This window comes from Oratosquilla oratoria, chromosome 24 (assembly GCF_046742065.1).
Source record: "Oratosquilla oratoria isolate Oo_2021 chromosome 24, ASM4674206v1, whole genome shotgun sequence".
Taxonomy (NCBI): domain Eukaryota; kingdom Metazoa; phylum Arthropoda; class Malacostraca; order Stomatopoda; family Squillidae; genus Oratosquilla; species Oratosquilla oratoria.
This window is the reverse complement of record NC_134800.1, coordinates 47,208,043-47,226,928: the sequence shown is the minus strand read 5'-3', so window position 1 is coordinate 47,226,928 and position 18,886 is coordinate 47,208,043. Positions and strand designations below refer to the sequence as shown.

The window sequence follows — 18,886 nt, the reverse complement described above, 5'->3', positions numbered from 1 at the left end:
GGGTTCAGGAAAATAGCAAAATTGAATTTAGAGATATAGTGAAACAACATATGAAGGAACACACTAAGGACACAGTCATTAAAGTGAGATGAGAGAGAAGGAGAATATAGTAAGAGACTTAGCAGATAAAAAGAAATGTATAATTATGTTAGGACTGGAAAATAAACATAATCCAAATAGGACTACAAGCGTAGAGTAGGAGAAAGAAAGAGTGAACAGGTGGAAGACTGCTCTTGCAAACTGGCCTTTGAGAAATCTGTTGAAGAATGGGCAGCTTCCTACGTTCCACCACATGACGTGGAAACGTTAGAAGCTGACTTTTCTGTAGCCCTTCAAGTGGTTGCCAGCAGAGCCATCCCAAAGACTTGCCAGCCCCCCAGGGAACATAACAACAGTTGGTACTATACCCCCGAGGTGAGAGAGGCCAACCATCGGGTCAACATGCTTAGGCGTGTTTTCCGACGGCGCCGAACTCAGACCAATTTGGCCAACTTGCGCGCTGCAGTTCGTGACGCACATGTCACAGCTGCAGATGCCAGAAGAGCAAAGTTTCTCGAATGGTGTGAGGCCTTTAACACTCATACCTCCCTAGCAGAGTTGTGGTCCTAGCTCCGTAGAGCAACTGGCAGGACGCACTCATCATGCCCCTGATGCTGAGGCGCAGCGGCCGGTGCAAGAGTTTGCCTCTCGCTTCAGCAGCACCTCACTCCCGCAGTGTGTTCAAGACACACTGCAGGACCTACAAGGAGTGAGGCGCCTTGGTGTTGAGGACATGATGAGTCGGTCGGATGATACTGACAGTAGCTTTACGCTTCAGGAGCTACGGGCCACACATAGGACCAGCTCAGACACGGCACCTGGAGAGGACCTCGTCACCTATTCCATGCTGACCCACCTTGGGCCAGTAGGTGATGAGGCACTTCTAAGGGCGATAAACGCGTCTTGGAGGACTGGCGCGCTACCAACAGCCTGGAAGACGGTAATCATAACGCCGATTCCAAAGCCAAAAGAACCTGGTGCCTATCGCCCCATCAGCCTGACAAGTTACATGGGGAAGACAGCGGAGAGGATGGTGCTAAGCAGGCAGCTGTGGAAACTGGGCCCAATGCATGAGCATATACATCCTTACTGCAAGGGCACTGGCACAGCAAACGGTATAGCAACACTCCTCAATGCCGTCAGTGGCACACCGTCCATCATGGTCTTTTTGGACTTGGAAAAGGCGTTTGAGCTGGCCAGTCCACTGGTGATATTAGACACCTCACCATCCAGGGCCTTAGGCTGAACTGGGTCTACCAGTTTCAGTACCTGGGGGTCTGGATTGATGAGAGGCTTACCTTTAAGAAGGAACTAACCTATCTCAAGGAGAGGCTGAAGGCAAGAACCACAGTCATGAGAGCAATGACGGGAAAGGCACTTGGTGCCACGCACCAGGTCCTTCGCACATTCTATGTGCAAGCAGTCCGCAGTTTGGTGGACTACGCTGCTCCAGCTCTCATAACTGTGGCGACTGCCACGCTTGAAGACCTGGACCCTTGCTAAAATGCCGCAGCAAGGATTATCTTGGGAGCTCAACCTTGGACCAAGACTGTTAACCTCCAGATGGAAGCTTCATTGCCTTCATTAACGTCACGGGTCAGAAGGCTGGAGGTTGACTTTCTTGCCAAGATAGTCCAGAGCCCCAGGATAACTGAGCTGAGTCAGAGCCTTATGATAGCTCTAGGACGGGTGGATAATCTTATCCATTGCGGTACCTGACTATCTCAAGCGGCTAGACTCCTGGACTCCTCCAAGCCCACCAGTGCTCTCCTTGAAAAGGGTAGGGACTCTCCTCACCCAGAGTTCAAGTCCCCACCTCCATGGCTGTCGATACCTGCAACCTTCGTTGTCACAAAGCTTCCCAGTAAGAAGTTATGTGACCTGGAACGAGTACGAGCGCAGGCCCTACAAGGCATCCGCGCACTGTCGAAACCTGGAATGGCGGTCTATTATACGAATGGCTCCGTGGACCCCAACAGGCCTTATAGTGCGGGGGCTGCCTTCGTGACAGATGGTCTGACCTTTGGCAGGAGAGTATCTGATCATACGTCCACTCTCCAAGCTGAGGCCATAGCAGTCCAAGGGGAGTTAGAGCATGCTCTAATATCTCGAACTGGTCCTGTGGTGGTCCACGCGGACTCACAGTCTGCTAGGAGGCTTAGAAACAACACATCCCAGCGACAATGTACGCCTACTGACCTACATCCTAGCACTCCTGCTGAAGCTACACTAGCAAGGCAGGAGTGTTACGCTCAACTGGGTGCCAAGCCATATAGGCGTCCCAGGCAACGAGCTAGCCGATGCGGCAGCAGAAGCGACGCGCCAAAGACCCGAAGTCGATGTTGTCGTCCCTCTTAGCAGGGCTTTTAACCAGGTACAGCGGTTCCTTCAGCACAGACTGGAGGCAGAGGTATCAGAAAGGGTGAGGTGGTACAGGGCAGTCACCGATTTCGAGCCCCTTGTACTTCCTCGCTCCACACCTAGAAAAGTGGAAACTCTGCTCTTCCGTCTGCGGCTGGAGGACCGTTGTTTCTGGCAAATAAAAAGAAATGCAACACAAGAAGAAAGAAGATGTCATCACTGCAGCCACACAGAAGCCACCCTAGAGCACTATCTCCAGCATTGCCCCGCAACTGCTTTTCTGAGGAGAGGGCCCCCCGACAACATCTGAGGGTCTTGTGCGCCGCCTATGCAGCCACCTCAGCCAATGCGAATTGCGTCGGCTGGTGGAGTGTCAGCCCCCTCTTTAAAATCTTTCTCATGTCACTATTACAATGAATCATGCACTGTCAATGTTAGAAAGGGTGCATTCACCGGGATGTGCATACATATATCACATATATATGCTCATCTAGTGGTATGAGTGGGCGTGGCCGAAGCCACACACTCTCATACATTGAATCACCCTCCAAACGGGCTCGCCACAAAAGCCCGTGGGAATCCTATTCCCAAATTTTATAGAATAGAAATAGAAATGTGTGGCGGCCAGTCTGGTTTTGACCAGCGGCGCGTCACCACACGGGCTCCAGAACTGTGAACAGTAGTCCAGTTTTGGTAACACAAGTGACCTCCACAGAGTTAACATTAAGAGGTTATTTCGAGTTTTGAATGTTCTAAGTATCCAGCCAGAGAGCTGGTAACATTTTTTCACTAGATTTGTGATATGCTCATTGAAATCACAACTGGCTGACAGAGTTATACCTAGATCTTGCACATGTTCAACAACTTTGATGGTTGTTTGGTCCGGATCAAGATGATTTCTTAGGCTGGGCTCCTTAGTACAGTTAAAGTTTATATATTGGAATTTGTTACTGTTGAACTGCATATTATTGACAGTAGCCCAACTATATATCTTATTCAGGTCATCTTGCAAAACCAGTTCATCGTCTTGTGATTTTATGGCTCTCAGTAGCCTGGTGTGATCAGCAAAACTGAGGATGAAACTTTTAATTTCACAGCTTATGTCCAGCATGAGGTTTAAAAACAAGACTGGGACCATTACTGTTCCTTGCGGGACAGAGCTTATTATATCACGTGTTGTACTCTCGTGTCCTTATACTCTCACCAGTTGCTTTCTACCAGTCAAGAATTCAGCTATCCATGCACCAATTTCTCCTTATATATTTAGTTCCCGGAGTTTATGCAGCAGTACTCCATGGTCCACTTTGTCAAATGCCTTGCTGAAGGCAAGGTAAATGGCATCATTTCCAGCTTCAGGGCATGAAATATTACCACACAGAATTATGCCATAACTATCCTGAAGTGCAGATAGGTATGATCGACCTTTTCGGAAACCATGTTGGTCTTCATTCATTAAATTCTGATCTTCCAGAAATTTCACAGTAGCAGCCTTTATAACTAGCTCAAATAGTTTTCCCAAGTGTGATGTTAATGAAACAAGGCCATAATTTGAAGGTATTTTTCTAAAAAAGTGAAGGTAGTTACCTTCGCTTTTTTAGTAATCACCCTGACAATGTAAAGAAAAATGTTGCCTCTGGCCTTTTCTTGAGGGTTTTCATGATCTGCAGTCCTCAATTTCTGGACCATGAAATCGAGGTGATCAAATGTCAACTTAAGAAGTTGGCATATCCAATTTGGTTTCTGGACCAAGCCCCCAGTAAGGCTCGGGCCAACCATTTTAAAACTTCCGTCCCCTCTAGTTATCACCGCTCCTTTAAGGATATCCTAAAAATTACATACAGTAGAACCATCAGTTCTTCTACCAATTTATTTCCTCATGAGCGTCTCACTATTTCCTATCAATATCCTAACACCGTGCGTAAGCAAATTGTGAATGTTCAACAAAAACCGAAGGAAGTACAGTCACCTGGTGTTTATTGTTTGCCCTGCCAAGATTGTAATTTGGTTTACTTGGGTCAAACCGGGAGAGACTTGAACACTAGATTGGCAGAACATAAAAGGTCAATTAGGTATGGGCAAAAAAATTCGGCTGTATTTCTTCATGTCAAAAATAAGAATCATTCTTTCGACTGGGGTAAGGCCAGATTAGTGTTCAAGTCCCACTGCGGTTTCAGGAGAAAAATAGTAGAATCAGCATTAATTGAGGAATGCCCCAACATTAATATATCTAAAGGGCAGTGGACTCCTGACATTATTTCACGCGCGGCAATTAGTAGGCTGGTACGGAGCTTACAACCCTCACCCTCACCCTCCTCCGCCACCCCATTTTATCCCGTGCCTGAGTAATGCCATCTGTCCACATTTCCTCTCTTTTCTGTAGCCTTTAAGTCCCCTTTGTCCTCTGTCTTATGTACTTTCCCGAAGAGGGCTACAGTTGATAGCCGATATATAGGAATCTTCTTTATTCGAAGTTTATTTTCTCCGACTGTGGGTTTCCTGTGTGTCATATATATATATATATTATATATATATATATACACAATCTCCATGACGGTCGCGCACGTTGACGAGAAGCGTGAGGGGGATTCGTTCTAGTCCTTACCATTCCCACTGGTGCGATTAGGTGTATGGTAAAAAGGGGTTTATATGGGTGGGAGTTAGCAACCTCCCCAATCTCGGTAATCAGATAGATTACGAGTTCGTACACTTTTAGATCGTCTGTGGTCGAGTGGTCAAAGGCGGGTGCTGTGGACTCTCTTGGGTCTATTGGCAGTGGTTCGAATCCTCTGCGCGACGGTCATGGAGATTGTATGATTGATGTCGCTGTCCACTAGCGAATTATTCACACACACACACACACACACACACACACACACACACACACACACACACACACACACACACACACACACACACACACACACACATATATATATATATATATATATATATATATATATATATATATATATACACTGAGTTAAACACGACAGCATTTTGGCACTGATTAATCTTCTTACTGAGATTTTAAATTTTTCTTACAGTAGGTCTCATTTTAGGAGGGTGGGCAATTACAAGCCTTCCATAGTCTTTCGTATTTGATTTGACGTTTCGACTTCAGGGAGTCATCTTCAGAATAGTTACAAGAAATAAGTCACAGTTTTCAAAGCTACATGATTCACAATTGACAATAATGTACAGACAACAATTGTCAATTGTGAATCATGTAGCTTTGAAAATTGTGACTTATTTCTTGTAACTATTCTGAAGATGACTCCCTGAAGTCGAAACGTCAAATCAAATATGGAAGACTATGGAAGGCTTGTATTTGCCCACCCTCCTGAAATGAGACCTACTGTGAGAAAAAATTGAAAAAAATTAAAATCTCAATAAGAAGATTAATCAGTGCCAAAATGCTGTCGTGTTTAACTCAGTGTGTATTAGTGAAAATCTGCGCCTTAAATATACAATATATATATATATATAATATATATATGTGTGTGTGTGTGTGTGTGTGTGTGTGTGTGTATGAATATATGTATATATGTATATGAATATATATATTATATATGTATATATATATATATTTTGATTAAAATCAACTGCGCTAATAGATTTAACTATTTTCAGTTGTATCTTCTTAAGTTTAAGGAAGGACTTCCTATCAACTTCATTCAGCTTATGAACGAAATCATCCATGGTGAATGTGAAAAGAAAGGCGCTGGTGAATGCCGATGGTTTCTATTGGATGTGTAACAGCATGTAAAAAACTGTTGACAACGACACCTAAAACTTCGGAGTTTTTTCACCTCGATAAGAGGCTTCCTCAGGGTGAGAAGGACTTCATTGGTGTAGAGGCGATGTTCTAGTCTTGAAGGTCTAGAGGCAAGTTAAGAAGGTGGCTAAGCGGGAGGCTTTTTATACTCGGTCGAACGGTTCAGTCGACTCAGAGCGGGTGGAATGCTGGGCTCTGATTGGCTCATGGGACATTTCGCCTGATCTCGGGCGGCGGGAATGACCTCTGTCTGCTACGCAGCTCAAGCGGCTAGGCCCGGGCAGAATGCTAGCTTGCGATTGACTGCGGGGGTTCTCCCGTGATCTTGTGCTTACCCCGGGCAGAATGCTGGCTTCCGATTGGCTGCGGGGATTCTCTCGTGATCTGGAGGAGGCTCTGGTTTTTGGCTGGAGATCTTGGCGGCTTGATGGAAGGTCTTGTGTAGGTTGAAGAGGGAGCGGTTTCAGAGGGCGAGCTGAAGGGAGAATAAAATCAGAAGCAAGTTGTACATTAATGGTAGGGTGACGGGAAGTGATGGCTACGGCTTCTGCAATTTGCATACGCCTGTGGTTGGACTCTCTGTGAAGAATAGTCGTAGATTCAATTAGTTTCTGAAGTGGTAGTTTTTTGTCGTGATGATCAATGTAATGCTGAAAGATGGAACCTTGGTTACGGTGGTATTGGAGGCGTCTTCTTAAGATAGTGGAGGTTCTACCAATGTAGGTGTTGGTATTGGACGCCTCCAATACCACCGTAACCAAGGTTCCATCTTTCAGCATGACATTGATCATCACGACAAAAAACCACCACTTCAGAAACTAATTGAATCTACGACTATTCTTTACAGAGAGTCCAACCACAGGCGTATGCAAATTGCAGAAGCCGTAGCCATCACTTCCCGTCACCCTACCATTAATGTACAACTTGCTTCTGACGGGAAGTGATGGCTACGGCTTCTGCAATTTGCATACGCCTGTGGTTGGACTCTCTGTAAAGAATAGTCGTAGATTCAATTAGTTTCTGAAGTGGTGGTTTTTTGTCGTGATGATCAATGTCATGCTGAAAGATGGAACCTTGGTTACGGTGGTATTGGAGGCGTCTTCTTAAGATAGTGGAGGTTCTACCAATGTAGGTGTTGGTATTGGACGCCTCCAATACCACCGTAACCAAGGTTACATCTTTGAGCATGACATTGATCATCACGACAAAAAACCACCACTTCAGAAACTAATTGAATCTACGACTATTCTTCACAGAGAGTCCAACCACAGGCGTATGCAAATTGCAGAAGCCGTAGCCATCACTTCCCGTCACCCTACCATTAATGTACAACTTGCTTCTGATTTTATTCTCCCTTCAGCTCGCCCTCTGAAACCGCTCCCTCTTCAACCTACACAAGACCTTCCATCAAGCCGCCAAGATCTCCAGCCAAAAACCAGAGCCTCCTCCAGATCACGAGAGAATCCCCGCAGCCAATCGGAAGCCAGCATTCTGCCCGGGGTAAGCACAAGATCACGGGAGAACCCCCGCAGTCAATCGCAAGCTAGCATTCTGCCCGGGCCTAGCCGCTTGAGCTGCGTAGCAGACAGAGGTCATTCCCGCCGCCCGAGATCAGGCGAAATGTCCCATGAGCCAATCAGAGCCCAGCATTCCACCCGCTCTGAGTCGACTGAACCGTTCGACCGAGTATAAAAAGCCTCCCGCTTAGCCACCTTCTTAACTTGCCTCTAGACCTTCAAGACTAGAACATCGCCTCTACACCAATGAAGTCCTTCTCACCCTGAGGAAGCCTCTTATCGAGGTGAAAAAACTCCGAAGTTTTAGGTGTCGTTGTCAACAGTTTTTTTACATGCTGTTACACATCCAATAGAAACCATCGGCATTCACCAGCGCCTTTCTTTTCATATTCACCATGGATGATTTCGTTCATAAGCTGAATGAAGTTGATAGGAAGTCCTTCCTTAAACTTAAGAAGATACAACTGAAAATAGTTAAATCTATTAGCGCAGTTGATTTTAATCAAAATTGTCTCCGTGAGAACCTGTGCCCTAGAAATATATATATATATATATATATATATATATATATATATAAATATATATATATATATATATATATACATATATATAAATATATATATATATGCGTAAGTAACCACTAGGAAAAGTAAACTAACGAAGCAGAGCGCTTTCGCATAATTACATCATTAGTGCAGATACAAAGCGGGAATTATAAAATGAAGAATCAAGGTACAGAATATATGACAGAGTGAGACATGGTGAAGAGGGCATTCGGAGAGGTAGTGGAAGAAATACACGTGACGTTAGATACCGCCCAGGTAACCAACAAGTAATATATATATGTATATAAATAAATATATATATATATATATATATATATATATATATATATGTATATATGTATATATATATAAAAATATATTATTATATATATATATTTATATATATATATATATATATGTATATAAATAAATATATATATAATCATATATATATATATATATATTATATATATATATATATATATATATATATGTATGCTAATAAGAATACGGGTACGTGTGTTCACATATGCAAAGTAGACCACTTGGAAAAAGGAAACCAACGAAGCAGAGCGCTTTCGTATATTACATCTTCAGGTTGCACTGAAGATGTAATATACGAAAGCGCTCTGCTTCGTTAGTTTCCTTTTTCCAAGTGGTCTACTTTGCATATATATATATATATATATATATATATATATATATATGTATATATATATATATATATGGTGCAGAAACATGGAACATAAGAGAGGAAGAGAGAAGGAGTTTGAATGTGTTTGAGATGAGGTGTCTGAGAAGTATGATAGGGGTTACTAGGCTAGATAGAGTGAGAAATGAGGAGGTGAGGAGGAGAACAGGAGTGGAAAGGGAGTTGGGAGATAGGGTTGATGAAAGAGTATTAGGATGGTTTGGACACATGGAAAGAATGAGTGAAGAAAGACTAGTAAAAGAGGTATGGAAGGCAGATGTGGGGGGAGTGAACATGAAGGGACGTCCTAGGATGAGGTGGATGGATGGAGTGAAGGGGGCTTTGGGGAAGAGGGGAATGTCTGTTGAGGAAGGACGGGAGAGGACAGAAGACAGGGGTGAATGGAGAATGGTTGTATATGGATGATGTTGTGATGCATGAGGTGGAATGGATGGGGGGTGAGGTAGTATGTGTGAGCAAAATTTGACGATGCATGAGGTGGAATGGATGGGGGGTGAGGTAGTATGTGTGAGCAAAATTTGACGCAGCCCAAAGGGATTTCTCCCCGTCTTCTCCTTTTATGCATGAGGGGACGGAGAGGGGGTGTCACCGATTTAATGAAGCGGTCTTGCTGTGGATGTGCTGTGTCTTGCGACACTGCTTCTGACCCAGGGCAGTGGACAAGGTGCAGGGATGACCCGTCATCCAGGAGGTGCTAAGATAAGAGGGAGGGTGGAGGTGTGTGGAGTGCATTCAGGGATGGAATGGGTGGGAATGATTTTATGCCTCTTCCTTTTTGGCTGCCTCCCTTGTAAAGGGGGAGAAGCCTTAGTATATGTGTGTGTATAAATATATATATGTATATATTTATATATATATATATATATATATATATATATATATATATATGATATGTGTGTGTGTGTGTGTGTGTGTGTGTGTGTGTGTGTGTGTGTGTGTGTGTGTTTGTGTGTGTGTGTATGTATGTATGTATGTTCGTATGTATGTATATTTTAATTCTCGTTGAAAAATTTCAATTGGAGTTTTATCAGTCGGGATTTATTTTCACGTGGTGTTTTGCCCCTTTGCAGTATTGTACGTATACTAGCATCAACACTAAAAACATGCGACTTGAACCAAAAACTATCGTATTTCCTCGTGCAAAGAGGTGTAAGTTACTCAAACATCCCGAATTTAAGAATGAATTCAGCAAGTCACAATATAAGTGACTCATCAGATGATGAAACTGACATAGGAGAATCTAGAATGCAGAAAGTTCGTGAAAATAAAAGTTTAATTGCTGCGAATTCAACCGACAAAGAAGGAAAGGTAGGTGTCAATTTCAGCATAGAGTTATAATAATATAATGTTGACCAAGTTTAACAGCGGTTACCAAGCTATATTTCTCTGGCGCTGTTTTAGTATCAGATGAAGCTGTAGTGTATATATGTGAATGTTACGCACACAATTATACATCAATAGTTACAGTTGTAGAACTCAGATATATTATAATATTTAATCTTGTACGGAAAAGCGTGGAAGCCCTTGTTTAATTAATTGAGTAATTTTAGGTTTAAAGCAGTAAAAGTCAGCATGGTGTCAGTTAAGAAAAAGTTGTCCGTCAAACAACATTAAATGAATAAATGAAGGATATAACGGACTGCGCTTAACATTAATAGAACATTTGGTATTCTTTTAGTTGTGCACATCAATGCAATATTGCGTTGGAAAAATAGTAATTTTGTACATTTTAATACATGCACATAATATGTTATTTTCTTGGTGGAAATAAACAACAAAAAACATTGCTACAAGCAAATCTACCAATGAACAAAAACGCTATTATACAGTCTAGACACCATGTCATCTGTTCAGGCCAGTCACTGTGACTATCAGGTGATAGCTTTCACATTGTGGACTGGGTTTTCTCCAACTCCAGGTGACATCAATAAGCACCGTTACAAAGACACTAAGGTTTCCTTTGACTTTTTGAGAGAACAAGGGGTTCTGCCATTGTCTGTTAACCCCTTCGATTTGATGACGCCTACGTAGGCGTCATGAGGAGCAAGTGGGTACGCGAGGATGCCGATGTTGGCGTCTTGATTATATTTATTGTAGTTGTACCTGCGTGACCCCCATACTCTGTAAACTGGCTTCATCATATTTTCTATGGTTATCAAAATTCATGGGTGAAAGAGAACAAGCAATACAGCGGTGACTTTATTTTTTATAATGCGAGTATTATGACGCAACATCGTATGCCTGGCATTATTATGACGCAACATCGTATGCCTGGCAGCTAATGCTGCCTGTTACAATGACCCAGATGATCTTTAGAGTTCAAGGTTCCAGATTACTAAATATAGGTTAGGTTACATAGGTTGGTTAGGTTAGAATAGATAAATTTATCATCCTTTAATTTCTTTGACCTTGGCATCTATCAAAACAAACATAGTGTATCATTCAACTGCCTTGACTTCATTCGTAAATAAATTAGTTTTAGCAACTTTTTTTGTTATTGTTTTTTGCCATCCATTCCCAAATATCTATTATTTCATTTTTTAATCCCCCAAGGCATTTACTTGCTTCTCTCAGTCTACATTTAGCCTCCACCAATCAGTCTCCCTTAATACTAATTTCCAATTTGCTACCATCCTCTCTCCTTGTACAGCTACACAGAAAACTATCGTTAGTAGGGGTGTCGAAACATTCGCTAATGAACATAACCTTATGATACCGAAGGGTTGGTATTTCTGGGGTTCGAATTGTTCGAATTCCTTCTGAATGAATATGAATCGAATAATAGTTCCAGAGTTCATATGGATTCACTATGACATGATAACCTTATTTCCGATGGAGACTTCAAAGGGAACACGAGGTAGCATAGTATCCATACCAGCCGAGTTGTTCAGGATTGGTTTCGCAGACACCCCGACATAACACTGTTGCCACATCCACCCAGATCTCCGGACCTCAACCCAATTGAGAACCTATGGGCGGCCATGACGAAATACATGCGGCAAGACCACACTCGCAACTGCATCGCAGTTGTCGACAATGCCTTGCAAGCATGGGAACACCTGCGAAGTGAGGAAGGCCGTGTCTTAACTTGCGAATTAGTGGCGTCGATGCCTCGACGCTTGAACAGTGTTTTGGCAGCGGGTGGTGGGAATACAAAATATTAATCCTTAATATATTACCAATATTTTATTTACCTTATTTTGATCTTAGTGAGATATGCTATTAACCTTTATGTAATATGATATCAATGCGTGTGAATAGCACCTGTCATATCAATCGTCTGGCAATGCCTAATGCGGGGTTCTCACTATTGGCCAAACATCAAAAATATGTAAAAGAAAGGCAATTAATCAATGACAAAGTGTTTTATTATATTACATAATACTTGCGAATTAAAAGCCTCTTAATTTATGATTTGCCTAACATAGCCAAAATATTGTTGGAACATCACGGGTACCAACAGTTTCCCAGCGTGAACAACTTGTCTCAAATAGTTTCGTTGTTTTGTGTCAAAATGATTAGCGTGATTTACTAACGATAGTTTTCTGTGCAGCTGTACATCTCATCACCTTACTTTTACCCTCATGTATCTTCAATTTCCTTCTTTTGCACACCTTCCCAAACTCCATCACTAACTTTTTTATTCCTCCTATGATCATGCCACAAGTGCAGTGTCGTCAGCAAACAATAACTGGCTTATCTTCTGTGTTTCTCCATTTTCTTTTACCGTCTCCAATCCTCAGCCCATTACCCTTGCATTTACCTGTTGCACCATCCCATCCATGCATAGATTGATCCCATCCATATATAAACTGAACAGTCAAGGTGACATAACACATCCCTGGCAAAGTCCCACCTTTACCTCAAACCACTCACTCTCTTCATTTTTAATTCTAACACAAGCTCTACTACTCTCGTAAAAACTTGAATGCTCTTAACATTTCTCCTATCCCATACATCTGCAATACCCCCCACAGTGCCCTCCTGTCTACCCTTTCATAAACCTTTTCCAAATTCATAAAGGCCCCCCAAAAAAAAAACATCCTTACCTTTTCCTAAAGCTTTCTCACATAAATTCAATCTACACAACTCCAACCTACCCTAAACCCACACTGTTCCTCACCAGTTACTCCCTCTATTCCTCTCCTAATCCTCTCAATCAAGACTCTCCCATAAGCCTTCCCAATTACACTCAACAAGCTGATCCCTTTGAAACTTCAACACTCACACTTGTCCCCTTTTCCCTTGTAAAGTGAAACTATACAGGCACTCCTCCAGTCCTCTGGCACTCTACCCTCTTTTAGACAAACATTAAACAACCTCACCAGCCAGTTCCACCATCAATGTACATCCCATTTTTTAGACTCTCCACATAACGCCCATCAAACCCATTCTAGCACAAGCTCTACTATTGTAAAAACTTTTGATTGCTCTTAACATCTTTCCTCCTGTCCCATACATATACAATACCTCCCACAGTGCCTTCCTGTCTACCATGTCATAAGCATTTTCCATATTCCTAAAGGCCCCCCCAAAAATACAGCCTTACCTTTTCCCAAAGCTTTCTCATAAATCTGATCTACACAAACCCAACCTGTCCTAAACCCACACTGTTCCTCACCAATTACTCCCTCTATTCCTCTCCTAATCCTCAGTTAAAACGCTTCCATTAGTCTTCCCAACTACACTCAACAAACTGATTCCTCTGAAACTACAACACACACTAGTCCCCTTTTCCCTTGTAAAGCAAAACTATACAGGCACTCCTCCAGTCCTCTGGCACTCTACCCTCTTTTAGACAAACATTAAACAACCTCACCAGCCAGTCCACCATCACTGTAGATCCCTTTTTTAGACACTCCGCATAATGCCCATCTAATCCAGGTGCCTTACCTGCTCTCATCGTTTTGATAACAGCTTTCACCTCATCTTTTCATGTTTCTCCTCCACATTCTTCATTCATCACTGTCGTTTTCATAGCACTTCCCACTGCAACTACCTTTGCCTCCCTATCCTCTTTAACAGCAACTCCCTAAAATACTCTGCCCATCTTCCTCTTACTGCCATCTCTTTCATTATCATCTCTCCATCTGCACCTCATACCTTTTCTTCTCTATTTGATTCACCTCCTCTTCCTCTCTTAATTTCTTTCCAAAACATCTTTTTATTACCTTCAAAATTTTCTGTCTTACTTTTACCCCATTTCACATCTGCTCTCCTCTTTGCCTTCATTATCTTATGCTTTAGTTCTCTTTTCTTTTCTTTGTACCTCTCGTATGATTCATCCTATTTTATAACCAATCTGTGAATGCTCGTTTCTCCTCTTCTACAACCTTCTTTGCTTCATTATCCCACCACTCACTACACATCCTTCTATTTCCTCCCATCCTCCTTGTTTCACTCACCATCTTTGCACACCTTGTGACTCCCTTGAAACATCCCCACTCCTCCATTCCCATTCTACTCTATCCTTCACTCCTTCCCACTCTTTTCTCAGCTTCTTGTACTCCTCTTTTCTCTCTCTCTCTCTATATATATCCTTTCATTTAACTTCTTCAACACAAGTCAAATTCTCACGGGCAGCATCAGCTGCCTTATGTATGGTGATTCAATGATTCATCACAGTACTTGCATTATAAAATATAAAGTTACAACTGAATATTAGTAACAACAGAAAATATAATCACAAAATATGTGGGTCACTCACCTACAACTACGAAACATATAATCAAGACGCCAACACAGGCATCCTCATATACCCACTTGAGCCTCATGGCATCTACATATGCATCATTGTATGGAAGGGGTTAAACAGTTTACTTTAAGCACCTCCCTACCTTCTGTCCTTTTCCTCTTTCTCTGCCTATCCTCCACTCTCAGCTTATCTTCCACCAAAAAATGATCTGATATTACCCCATTCACTCCCCTTTGAACATGTACATCCAAAACTTTTTGTACTCTCCTGGTTACCACTATATAGTCCATTAAAGCCCCATCCACCACCCTCTCCCATGTGTACTTATGCTTGACTTTCTTCCTAAACACTGTATTTGCTATCATCAACTCTCTAGACACATCACCATCCTCTCCAGGATGATTTCTTCTTGGAACTCCACACATCTCAACCACTTTGTCTATTGGTTCATCTCCTACCCAAGCATTGAGATCTCCCAATACCACTGCATTGACATTTCTCCCTAAACCCTCTATGCACTCATTTAAATCTATCCAAACAACCTTCCTTTCCTCTACACCAGGGGTGGGGAACCTTATTGTGCATAAAGGCCACCTTACAATTCATTGTCCCACATAGAGGCCGCACTGAACAAATTATTATTATTATTATTATTATTATTATATTATTATTATTTTTTTTTTCCAATTATTTGATCCCTTTTTAGGGGACAGTAAGTTTTCCACCCCTTCCCTAAAAATTCAGTTTAATTTTTATTTTTTTTATCTTAAAAATATACATATGTATAAAATTTTATAATAATTTTTTACCCATTTTTTAAAATTTCGAAGTGGGTGCAGAAGTTACACTTGACTTTTTTTTTTATACCCTTTTTATGAATTTAAATTCAAAGCAATTTAGAATGCAAAAACTGCTTATAGATATTTAATGAGACAAAAATACTAAGCAAAAAAAATTGCATAAAATGTAATTATGAAATGAAGATTCAAAATCTTAAAAAAACAAAAGCTGGTCATGTTTTAAGATGCAGAAATAAAAATTGCAAAAATTATTTAACATCCCCATTTTACACTTTATTAAAGTGTTTTAAAATTCTAATTAATATTCAATTAAGATTAATTTATTGCTTTATTTTAAACGACACGGTGGAAAGAACGGAAAGGGAAACAATGCTTTCAAAGAAAACAATTATTATGTATAATAAAAAGTTGAGAGAAAAAAATTGTAATTTTAATGTACAAGATAATGAAAAACTTGGAAGCGAAAATTCCAAAGTTCAAGTTGACGAAACATGTTTTATGGAATCAGAATTAATTATTTATCCTTCGGCGCACAATGATACATACATACATATACCAAGGGATTTTTCCCCCTCACACGGGGGTTAGCCAAAAAGAAAAAGGCATAGAAATCCCTCCCACCCATTTCATTTCCCATATACTCCACTCCCCTCCACCCTCCTCCCTCCCTCCTATCTTGGCACCTCCTGCATCCTGTCCACTGCCCTGGGTCAGAAGCAGTGTCGCAAGACACAGCACATCCACAGCAAGGCCGCTTCATAAATTCGGCAATCCCCCCTCTCGCACAATGATAAATCTAAAAAAAAAACTTGTTTGGCTTATTGGAGCATATGATGAACGCACAAGAAACGTAAAAATTAAAATTTTAGAAAATAGGAAAGCATCTACATTTATGCATTTTTTAAAAAGAAATATACACAGTAAATCTATAATTGTTAAGACGCACATCCTTTATATTCATGTGCAATTTCAAAATTAGATAATATTCATAGTATCGTTAATCACTCAAATGAATATAAAAAGATAAAAGTGGATACGTAGGTCCTTTTTATACAAATTAATGACTTCTTTGAGTTTGCTTCTTTCGAGAAAGCATTTTGATATCAGGCTCTAACATAGTTGTTCTTAGTTTTAATTGGACCTCCAAATGCTCATCTGTCAACTGTGTTCTCAGCGAATTCTTGATTTGCGTCAAGTACGAGAATGTGGATTCACAACAGAATGTTGTAGAAAAGCAGGAAATCAGTCAGCGTGCATGTTCACAAAGACGAGGATATTCTACCGCCTTTTTCCAAATTTCAATAGAATCTTCCCTGTTGTCAAACAGAGATTTCAAGATATTATCTTTAGACATTTCAATAAGCTCCATCTGTAACTCTTTGGGAGCCTCAAATACATCAACTAAGTAAGGCTGAAAAGCAAGTTTCAGAGTGATGTTATGCTTCTCAAAATCGTTGAATCTTCTATTGTATTCTTCGATTAATGAGTCTAAAACTGACTCGTACTCTTTATAAGATTCATATATATCTTCATTTTCACTCATTACCTTCGTAAACTGGGGAAAGTGCTCTTCTGAAAGTTTTGATTTGGCCAAAAGAGACTTGAAAAACAACAGCTTTTTTCTATATGCCAGAATTTTTTGCCATATATCAAAAATAGATTTATTTCTGCCTTGCAACGAAATGTTGAACTTATTTTGTTTCGACATCACATCACATAAAAAAGCAACATCTCTGTAAAAAATTTGATCTGGTAATTCACAATGTTTGTCATTTCCTTCGAAAAAGTCAATTATTGCCTTCGTAAAGACAAAATTTTGACCAATACTTTCCTTTGTGACAACCAGCGTACTTTTGAGTGATAAAGCAAATCTACACTAATTACTTCGTCATCCATCATTAGCATGTTTAGAAATTGACGATGCTTCGTGGCATTTGCTCAAATATAGTTTACAATACTTGTGACTTTTTGCAAAGTGTCATTTAAAATGACAGATTTTGCACAGGAATTTTGTTGGTGTAAAATACAATGAAAAGAAATCAGCACATTTAAACCTTTGCTTTCTCTTTTAAGATGCGCAATAAACCCTTCATTCTTAGCTTACCAAATTAGTAAATTTTAGTCCCACTTTTTGACACTGCTCTTTGAAGTTGTTAAAAATATCTATGCCCCGCGTCCTTCCTTTAAGGGTGCCTAAAGCAAGTAATTCTTCAAATATTTGAAAATTATCAGTAATAGCACGAATAAAATACAATACTTGTGCTGAATCTGTGGAATCTGTCGATTCATCCAAAGCTACTGAGTAATATACATTTTTTTATTACATTTTTGAGTTGCTCTGATACATTACAGGCCAATTCATGCTGTCGATCTGTATTAGTCCTTCTTGAAAGAGGCACCTCTTTATATTTGTTAACTTTATATCTGGATCTATACATCTTACTACTTCTAAAATACATTCCTTTATGAGTTCTGCATCGGTAAATGGTTTACCCTTTTTTCCAAGCATATATGCAACTTTATAGCTGGCTTCTGTCGTAGCATTCCCTTGATGTAACACAGAATGGAACAATTGTCTTTGCTTTTCCTTTCCATCTTTCAGTTTCTGCAGTGCTATCTTTCGAGACTCACCCTCTAATTTGGCATATTTATTGTCTTTATGAAGAGCATAATGTTGCTGTGCATTGAATTTCTTAACCGTTACAATTGTGGTATCACACAGCAAGCAAGACATTTTGCTGCCACAATTCACTAAAAAATATTGCAGTTCCCATTCTTCATTAAAGATCCTATTTTCTTCTTTCAAAGTTCGTTTGAAGGTTTTTGACATAATTCTGGGTTAAAAAAGAATTGTATTTATTCTGAAATACCGATAAGAAATAAAAGGATAATAAAGGCCGGCCGCACACTGACCCAGACAAAACGGTCTTAGACAAGACACGATAAAACTGCAACCAAAACCATGTTCTTGGTCTTGACTTCGGCAATTGTCACTCCGATCTGAGACTGAATAACAATAACATCTAGATTCGTTATGATTTTTTTCTGTAATTAGTACTATTATTTAACATTACCTAATGCTCCAAATTAGTGCAGAAATAGTCAAATATCGACGGTTTTCACTTTCGCAAAACAATGACGATTGCTGAAGTCATGACCAAGATTCCAAGAACATGGTTTCGGATGCCGATTTATCTTTTCTTGTCTAAGGAGTTTTAAAAAAATAATATGTATATCAAAGGCCGCAGAAGGCCGCACTTGATGGCTCGGAAGGCCGCAGGTTCCCCACCTTTGCTCTACACTCTTCTCACTACCAGGCCAATATGCACTTACAAAAATCCACATCTCCCTTCACAGTTCCACCTTCATCCACATTAACCTTGAAGAAACCTCCTTCCACTCCACCACATGCTTAGCTACAGTCAGTGCGGATTGTATTGCA

At 40.7% G+C, this 18,886-nt stretch overlaps 1 protein-coding gene across 1 annotated transcript in view; it reads left to right on the top strand.

The window, feature by feature from the left end:
- Positions 1 to 10,007: 10,007 nt before the first annotated feature.
- Positions 10,008 to 18,886, top strand: part of LOC143038614 (uncharacterized) — a 29,807-nt gene continuing 20,928 nt past the window's right edge. The window contains exon 1 of the mRNA XM_076208066.1: positions 10,008 to 10,257. Coding sequence (XP_076064181.1) covers positions 10,129 to 10,257 — 129 coding nt within the window. The 5' untranslated portion in view covers positions 10,008 to 10,128. The remainder of the gene's footprint in view (positions 10,258 to 18,886) is intronic.